Source organism: Pelophylax lessonae (genome assembly GCF_965119305.1).
Source record: "Pelophylax lessonae genome assembly, chromosome: 1".
NCBI classification, from domain to species: Eukaryota; Metazoa; Chordata; class Amphibia; order Anura; family Ranidae; genus Pelophylax; species Pelophylax lessonae.
The window spans coordinates 863,931,208-863,941,053 of record NC_138768.1 but is presented as its reverse complement, the minus strand read 5'-3'; the positions used below and the strand labels follow the sequence as shown (position 1 = coordinate 863,941,053).

The 9,846-nt window shown below is 42.6% G+C and overlaps 1 protein-coding gene across 1 annotated transcript; it reads right to left on the bottom strand.

Annotated features, from left to right (window-relative positions):
• Nucleotides 1-4,556: 4,556 nt before the first annotated feature.
• LOC309544951 (gamma-crystallin 1-like) lies at nucleotides 4,557-8,941 on the bottom strand (the record flags this gene model as incomplete). The annotated part of the gene is made up of 2 exons (XM_082243955.1): nucleotides 4,557-4,832; nucleotides 8,897-8,941. 2 exons carry the CDS (start codon nucleotides 8,939-8,941, stop codon nucleotides 4,557-4,559), a joined length of 321 nt encoding a protein of 106 aa, XP_082100081.1.
• Nucleotides 8,942-9,846: the final 905 nt, after the last annotated feature.

Here is a 9,846-nt window from a genome sequence, read left to right as displayed (position 1 = left end):
TCACTCCAATCACATTCTTAGCATTCTCCTGCCCCCTCAATTGGCTGTTACTGATGGTTCTGGTCCAATCACAGGCTTTTAAAGCCCATTTCCTGGCCCATTGCATTTTGGTCGGTTCTGGTTGCCGAATTCCGAACTTTTTCAGCAAAAAGTTCTAAATTCGGCCGAACCTCGAACAGTCAATGTTCGGGTCGAGCCGATGGTCGACCCGAACCGTTCGATCATCCCTATTAACCTCCCTAGCGGTATGATTCTGTCAGGAATTCTGTACCAAAAGCGGTACAATTCTTTCCATGGAAATTTGGCGTTATGTATTAAAGGCCTACAATTCTTAGTAATTACTGACTTAAAACTTACCAAAACAAGACTCTAGTAGACATCCCAGATGTAATGAATTTGAAACACAAACACATGAATTATAATCCAAACAATAATAGAATTTTATTCAAGAAGGCAATGAAAAATAATGAAATTTGTCAAAGAAATTCAATACACATCCTGAGTGTGAAAAAGTTTGAAGCAGGGCACTAGACAAAGTCCGACATTGCAATCTGGGCAATAGTACCTTGTTTCCTTTCGGACTTTTCTTCCATTGCCATCCTTTTTAGAACAGCAGACGACGCACAGTCTGGTAGGCGCCAACTTTTTTGGGGTGGGCGGTACAAAGTCCACAAAATGACGGCCTGTCAGGCGCTCTGGGTTGCCAACATCAACAGCACGTCGTCCGGGTCTGTTAGCAGATACTGATGATGGTGTCGGGTGGTTGATGAAAATCTGCTCAGCCACCTTCCAGATAAAGTCCGAATGAACGAGGGGTATGGCAGTGTTGGCTTTGTAAAGAATATAGGCGTTCCAGAGGCACTGTTCAAGGAGATGCCTAAAAATCTTTTTGTAGTATTTTTTTTGTTGCTTCCGCATCGCCGGGTAAAAGGTCATTGCCTGATCGGCTCGATCGACACCTCCCATCGTGTGATTGTAGTCGATCACGACTTGCGGCTTCTGCATATCTGTTCCATGTTTTGTGTGGACCATGGCAGTGGTGGTGTTGTGCACGGTGCTCATGAGACACACGTCCTTTTTGTCTCGCCACCGCATTGCCATCATTTTACCCTTTTGAAAGGCAACCATCTCTCCTTTTTTTAGCTTTTTCTTGCTAAACATGGATGGCATGTCCTGCCAGTTTGGCCTAACAGTACCATACCCATCTGTTTTGTTTCGGAGCAAAACTTCATAAAGTTCCGGAGAGGTATAAAAGTTATCTGTTGTAACGCAATATCCCTGGTTCAAAAGGGGGTCCAGCAGTGAAAGGACAGAGGATGTGGCCATCCCATAGCCGCTGTACTTGGGATCGAACTTTGTACCTTTCCCGGTGTAAATTACAGCATTCCATATATATCCTGTGGACGACTCACAGAGCATGTAAAATTTGATCCCAGAACCGCGCTCTTTTAGATGCAATTTATTGGATCCAGCTCAGGCGTCCCTTGTAGGCCATGAGACTTTCGTCCACACAAACATCCCTGTCTGGCACATAGGTCCGCTGGAAGTTGGTGACAATCATTTGGCACACCTCCCAGATTTTCTTGAGTTTGGGCGCAGGATGCGTGGCCTCATCAAACTCCTCGTTGTTGGCAAAATGCAAATTTTTCATAATCAGAGAAAATCGGTACTCGGGCATCACTGTGCCAAAAAATGGAGTGGCCAGCATCTTATTCGTGTTCCAATACCATTTTTGGAGCGGTTTCCCCACCACCCCCTGAAGGATGATGAGTCCTAGAAACTTCCAGATGTCCTCGCTACTGACCGTTTCCCATTTTCTGGAACGGGAAAATTTGGTGCGCAGCGTAGCGGACTGCTGCTCATGGTAGTGATTGGTTTCAGCGACTATTTTTAGAATTACCTCCTCCGTTAGAAATAACTTGAGGTACGCCAGGGGGCTGTCTCTCTCCACGTCAACCTTCATCCCCGGAGATCCAGTGAAAGGGAATCTCGGGGGCGCTGCCTGGTCCGCGTCGCTGTCTAAAGGGCACCAAGTGCGCACATCACTTAGGTCAAGTGCGGGATCATCGGCGTCACTTTCGGGATCAGTGTCGGTGTCAGAGTCAGATGACAGATCTCCGCACGACTCACTGTCGCTCTGTTCTGCGAGCAGCTCCGTGTCACTGCCGCTGTCGCAGTCGCTCATCTCATCCAAAAGCGCATATGCGGGACAGCGCTTTTTTGATGCCATTTTCCAATTATTTTTATTCACGCAAACGACAATGGCAAGGGGGCACTGAGAGGGCACTGTGTCTTTTACCACTTTTACCAAAGTGATACAGTGTAATCCTCTCAGATTACACTGTATCACCTCCCTTTTATATGTTAGTGTTTTGTGTTACTTTGAAATTTCCTCCCAGTTCCACTCCCATGCAGCATTGCTGCTGCAGGGAACGGAACTAGGAAGTCCTCCTACCGACAGACGAGCGGGGAGATCTCGGCTGGCGGTCACAGCAATGAGAGCTGGATCACCAGGATAAGGTAAGAGACACTCCGCTGCGCTGTCTGCATAGCTCTGCCCATTCACCCTGAGCGTGACTCGGGGATACCGATAATAGCAGGAAATTCCTACCCCGAGTCACGCTCAGGGATACCGCTAGCGTGGTTAAAGACCAGTTCACCATTTTCGAGAGAGAGAGTTCAAACATCCAACATTTAAAAAAAAAAAAAAAAAATTTTGATGATCTGACCCCTTAATCAGTTACCGACCGTCTACCGCAGATTTACTGCGGCAGGCAGCCGCTCCTGGGACTACGTCGCTTGCTCTCAGGAGGCTAGGGGGTGAGCATGCACCACCAGCGTGCTCCCGCTCGTCAGCGGGAAAAGCGATGCGTGTGTCAGGCGGCTCCGATTGGCGCCTGACACCCGCGATCATTCCCCGCTGAGAGAGAAGGACGGTCGGCTGTTGTAAACATAGCCGACCATCCTTCTTCCTGGGATGATCACAGAGCTCATGTGATCCTGCTATATAGGATCACATGTCTCTATGGTCATCCCCACAGTTAGAATCACTCCCCTGGGCTGACATTTAACTCCCTGTGATCACCCACAGGGTTAACCCCTTCCCTGCCAATGGCATTATTACAGTAACAGTGCATATTTTTAGCACTGATTACTGTAGTAATGTCACTGGTCCCCCCAAAAGTGTAAAGTCCGCCGCAATGTCGCAGTCCTGCAAAAAATCGCAGATCGCCGCCATTACTAGTAAAAAAAAAAAAAAAACAATAAAAATGACATAAATCATTCCTGTAATTAGTAGACACAATAACTTTTGTGCAAATCAATCAAAATAAGCTTGTTGCATTTTTTTTTTACCAAAAATATGTAGCAGAAAACAAATTGGCCTAAAATGTTAAAAAAAAATTTGATTTTTAAATTTTTTATTTTTTTGGGGGAATGTCTTATAGCAGAATGTGAAAAATATTGATTTTATTTTCAAAATTGTTGCTATTTTTTTGTTTATAGCGCAAAAAAAAAAATTGCACAGGTGATCAAATACCACCAAAAGAAAGCGCTATTTGTGGGAAAAAAAAGATTTCAATTTAGTTTGGGTACAGTGTCGCACGACCGCGCAATTGTCCGTTAAAATAATGCAATGCCGAATCGCAAAATAGGGCCTGGACATTAAGGGGGAAAATCCTGGTTAAAGGAGAAGTAGAATCAAAGCTCTTTTGACCCTACTTCTCCTGGGGATTACAAGAGTGCAGAACAAAGTATTAGGGCTAAAGCCCGGTGTTGGCTGATGTCACTCCAGACTTTGGAGAGATCCTGACTTTAATGTCAGGATCCACCCAGGTGCCTGGGACTGGCAGCTGGTCCCTCCACAGCCAAGCACTCCATTGAGCACTGGAGGGGCAGAGCAGAGACCTGGTGACTGACGCTCTCTCTTCTCATTGAAGACCGAGAACTGAGTGATCAGTGGCATTTGATCGCTCATGTATCGGTATAGAGGCAGCGGCTGTGGCCACCTAGGTGAGTATAAATGTTTGTTTTTTTAATCCTGAACTTCTCTTTTAATTTACCTAAAGAGCTTTTGGAAATAAAAAAAAACACCAAAGTAACAGGAGTTTTTAAATAAGTAGCACTAAAAGTAAATGAATGTATTCTTTTCATTTACATGTGGGTTGAAGTTAAGAATTTTATCAATAGTGACACTACACAAAAAATATTTCTTTTTTTTTTTTTTTCGCAACTTTTTATTTCTAAGACTTGTTATATGAAGAATAAAATGATTTAATTTGTGTAGAAAGAGTTTTTTTTTTTTTTTGGGGGGGGGGGGGGAAATACCAATATAAAACACAAGAAATATTTCCTGCTCAACAACGGTAAAGCATTGTTTTATTTTTTTGTTCTTTCTTTTTTTTTTTTTATTTGCTGCTAAATAAGTGCACAAGATTGTGTAAAAGTTGTAAGCTGTCTTGGCAGTTTTCATCACTTTTTATGATAAATAAAAAACCCATACATTTTTTTTTTTTTTTTAGTTTATTGTTTGAAAAAGTAATTTACTGCATATTGCTTTAGTAGGAGTGGTGGAGACGTCTGAAGGAACCAATTTTGGGGCTTGTGGCTCCCCACTCAGTGTATCTCTTATATTCTCCAGATCTCAGGTAATACTGACGCCCCCTGTAGTTGGGCTCCTCATAGAACATCCAGTAGCCATCTTGGACATGGACGGAGTTGATGTCATGGTAGCGGAATCTCTCATAGACATTAGGACAATCCTCAGAGAACTCCATCATCTGACCTCTGAAGTCTTCTCTCTCGTAGATCCTGATTCTGAAGGAACCTTGGTGCTGTCAAAATAAAAGAAAGAAAATGAACTGAGAAATAGAAAGGAGTAACAAATTTAAAAAAAAGCCAACTTGATAAACGGTCAAAAATAAGGAACGATGTCTTTATTGCATGTCATGAGCTCAGTAAACTTCTCTACATACCGTGGTTCCTTCCATAATACTCTGGACTGCATGTAACTCATATTTCTACACCAAGAATGTACTTGTATTTTGATTTTCCTTGTTTTAATAACTTTATGATGGTTTGAATATACTATAAACTGACATAAAAATTCAGCCACCAGCCAGTGTTTTTCCTGGGATCCTAGTGAAATGGAAATATGGGCCTACAATGATTTGTTTCACCTTCATGGACATTACTAATAGTGAACGATTGACATATGGCTCTATAAGTCCCATTCCCAAGAAATACTAGTCGGACAGGAACTGGAATTCTTTGCCCACCTGACTGTGTAATCTATGGGCTGAGTGTCATGTTAAGTAACCCTAAGGGCTCTTTCACACATTGTGTCCGTCAGACGGACTCCGTTTTTCTCAGCGGGGGATCGAGCCGTCGATCCCCCGCTGAGCAGGAGGATGACAGCTGTGTCTCCTCGCTGTGTGCGGAGACACAGCTGTCAGTTCCCCATGCATCTCTATGGGGGAAATCGGATGGGAACGGATCGTCGGTCCGTTCTCATCTGATCCCATCCGATCCGATCCACTGGGCGGATGGAAAATAGGGTTTCCATCCGTCCAGATTTGACGGATCGGGTCGGATGTCAGTGGACATGTCTCCGCTGCCATCCGATGCCCCATAGGAAAGAATGGGGGGACAGTTCAGATCCGCCAAAAAAATGGACAGGCGGATCTGAACGGTCCGCCTGTGTGAAAGGGGCCTAAGGGAGTACGTGATAGATGTCTCTGTGGGGTGTCTCTTGCCATGCCTGAAGGAAGTCAGTGGAAAAGGTTCAGTTGAGATAGGAGCTATGTGTCATAAATGCCAGCTGGTGATCGACAGCTGACCAGTATCTTAATTATTATTATTATTATTATACAGGATTTATATAGCGCCAACAGTTTGCGCAGCGCTTAACAAAATGAGGGCAGACATTACAGTTACACTACAATTTGGAACAAAAGGAATCAGAGGGCCCTGCTCGTTAGAGCTTACAATCTAAAAGGATAGTTAGTCACAGTTCAACAGCGTCATCTGTACAACCATCCATCTGTAAAGTCTTAAGATATTTGAAAGGGTGTGTCTCTGGATGGGTGGGAGTAATGAGGGCCATACACACTATAAGATTTTCTGAAGACTTTTTCCTTTAGATTTACCAAAACCAGATAATATGAGGTCAAACCTAAACACTTTCAATTTGTATGCAATCTGGCAGGCCCTTGCACTACATAGAAAAGGTAAATCTGAAGGAAAAAGTCTTCAGAAAATCTTATAGTGTGTATGGCCCTTAAGTGGGGGCATTTGCAAACATATATAAGATCAGGACACAGCTCTATAGCTCTCTCTCTCTGAGGAAGAAGAAAGAGGTAATCCCTAATGCCACCCATCCATGTAGTCCTACGATGGAGACTCAAACCAGGCCAAGTGGGACCTTACAGATACAGGTGTGTGCCTTTCTAAATCATGTCCAATCAACTGAATTTACCACAGGTGGACTCCAACCAAGTTGTAGAAACAGCTCAAGGAAGGTCAGTGGAAATAGGATGAACCTGAGCTCAATTTTGAGTGTCATGGGAAAGGCTGTGAATACTTATGTACATCTTTCGTTTTATATTTTTAATAAATTTGCAAAGATTTTAAACAAACTTCTTTCACATTGTCATTATGGGGTATTGTTTGTAGGGATTTGAGGAAAATAGTGAATTTAATCAATTTTGGAATAAGACTGTAACATAACAAAATGTGGAAAAAGCGCAGCCCTGTTAATACTTGTATTAATGCACTGTATATTGAAGTGTGTTAGTGTAGTTTTACTGCAGTATATTGTAGTGTGTCAATGGTGTGTCTGTGTAGTGAGTACTCAAGTTAAAGTGCACCAAACACCATTTTCCATTGATTAACGTGCATCCAAGTACACAGTTCCCCCATCTCTATTACATTTTGGTGATAAGCCCGTTGGGGGGGCATCATGTCTGGGAGACCAACAAGGAGAGGCAGAAGTTCCCATGGCACTGTGAAGGGATCACCAGCTTCTGTATCCACAGGCAAAGGTGGACATGATCCGTCCTCAGGCAGGGCATCATTTCCTTTCTTTAGTGATATTTCCCATGCTATCCAGCCACAGCATGCAGAGGAGGTGGTTGACTGGCTTATTAAACCATCCTGATCCTCCTCTTTTTCTATCACCCAAGCAGAGACTAGTGCGCAGTCCACCGCAGCTGCCAGAGCTGCTTATTCTGCCTTTTTGTCCACAGCTACTCCTGCCATAGCCCCAGAATCAGGCATGGAAGAGTCAGCTGAGTTATTTGAACACAGTGTCAGCTACTTGCTCCTTGACGATGCACAGCCATAACCTGATTCAGATGTTGGTTCTGAGGTTGAGGAAGGTAGGAATATGAGCCTACAGAGAGGGGAGAACACTGGTAAAAAACAAATTGTCAGTCATGTTCCCCCAGCCGCAGCGTATTGCCAAGTTGTCTCTAGGAGGAGAGTTGAAGCCAATTGAAGCCATGATGGATATGGCGTAACGCGTAGAGGTACCAAGCAGTGGGCAGGTTTGACGTTTTGATGTTTACCCTGGAGTTTTGATTACAAAAAGCTGTTTTTATTTCAATAAATGTCAGTTTGAAATTTTAAGTTGAGATCGTTGTTTATGCCTCCTGAATAAGTTGATACTGTACCATTGGAGATTGTTTTCTTTTCTATATGTCCTAATCTCTGTGGACCTACTTCGAGCAGACTAGAGCAATCTATTATATGGGGGTGTATGGCGCGCTTTAGAAGTGGAGATAGTAAATTAAATAGATAAATATATAAATGATTATGAAATAAATATATATATTATGTGGTGAGACGGGTGTGCTGGTTTGTTCCGCAATTCCTAATTATCGTGATTACATTAGACTTCAATCAAATCAACATTTAAATCGATCAATAAACTCTCTACAACAATATCCAAGTGTTTTCAACTATAAAGGTGCTGAGTGCTTGCAATCTTTAATAAATATATAACTTATCAACCAGTGTCTATAAACTTCAATAGATAAATAAATAAATTAATAAAGTGCAGTCTTCAGTGAATGTCCATATATGCTTTTCACCACAAATAGTTTATGCTAATAAATCCAACTGTGCATCTTCCTCATATAACACAAAGGTGCTTCCGTGCAAAAATAAGGTGCTGTGACTTGTTCCTCCACCAGGTGTCACCTCTAGGTGTTCTAGACTCTCACCTTAATAACTTATATGAATCGCCTGAATGTATACATTTAGCCCCCGATTGGGTGATGTATGGCCTGGATTTCCTGTCTGCAGACTTCTGCGCGTGGTCTCCGCTTCCTTATCAGGGATCTTATCAAGCTGTTTTTGGTCCTTAGGGATCCTAATCTCATAGCGTGACCTCGGGCTCATTAAACATAGAGAGCCATCATGGTGCAGTATGTCAAAATAGCTTTTTATTCATAAAAACAACATTGCACTTACATTTAGTCATTTAGATACAGGCGTAATAGAACTCTCGGCGGCGTTGGGAGAAACTTAGCTCCGGTCCGTAACGTCACTTCCGGTTATGTTGGCGGCTCCTCCTACGCGTTACGTCACGTCACGTGACTTCCTCAGGGAGTCTTTTAACTAACTTCCGTCTGGTACCAGTCTAGTGGCGCAGTGGAACCACCCACATACATATAATAATCTATTATATGGACGGCATTAATCTAGCTGCTTTCTAACTGCCTGAGTTGAAATATGAAGGTGAGCAGACACTTCACCTGGTGAATGTAGCACATCACTTTAAGGAGTGGACGCACACGGAATGACTCACAAGCTGTTTCTTGAATAGAGACTTTTTTTGGGCTTTATATACTGCACATTGTAAACATAACAACAATAAAAGTCTGTGTGTTATTACCTGGGGAGTCAGAAGACCAGACTTAATGGAGTCATTGTAGCCCATCCATTGCTGGAAGTCAGGATAGTCTCCTCTATGGAGGAAGTACTGGTGTCCTCTGTAGTTGGGGTTCTCATACAGGATCCAGTTCCCACTTTCCACACGGATGGAGTTGCAGCGTCTGAAGTATGAGGACAGGTCAGGGCATTCAGAGCTACACTCATAGGAGCGACCCTGGAAGTTCCTGTCCTCGTAGAAGATGATCTGTCATAAAAAAAATAGGATTTTTCATAAATTTAGTACTGCTATTTATTTTAATTATTATATGGATCATTACTTAAAGGTTTAGTAACCTAAAGTTGACCAATCAGCAAAACTATAGTTTCAGACTATAATCATACTCATAGTGATTGCCATTTGCAGCATAATGTTGTCAGCAGAAGTCTTACTTTTATATTACATAAAACCACTGAATTGTTTAATTCTATGGTGATGTGCCCCATGCCATGACACAAGTCATGTTACATAGTAGTTACATAGTTAGTCAGGTTGAAAAAAGACACAAGTCCATCTGGCTCAACCAATAAAAAACAAAAAACAGTAAAGAAAACCCAACCATACAATCCCATATACACAATCCTATACCCACAGTTGATCCAGAGGAAGGCGAAAAAAACCCCAGCAAAGCATGATCCAATTTGCTACAGCAGGGGAAAGAATTCCTTCCTGATCCCCCGAGAGGCAATTAGATATTCCCTGGATCAACTTTACCTATAAATATTAGTACCCATTTATATTATGTACACCTAGGAAAGAATCCAGGCCTTTTTTAAAGCAATCTAGTGAGCTTGCCAAAACCACCTCTGAAGGGAGTCTATTCCACATTTTCACAGCTCTTCCGGTGAAGAAACCTTTCCGTATTTGGAGACTAAATCTGTTTTCCTCTAGACATAAAGAGTGCCCCCTTGTCT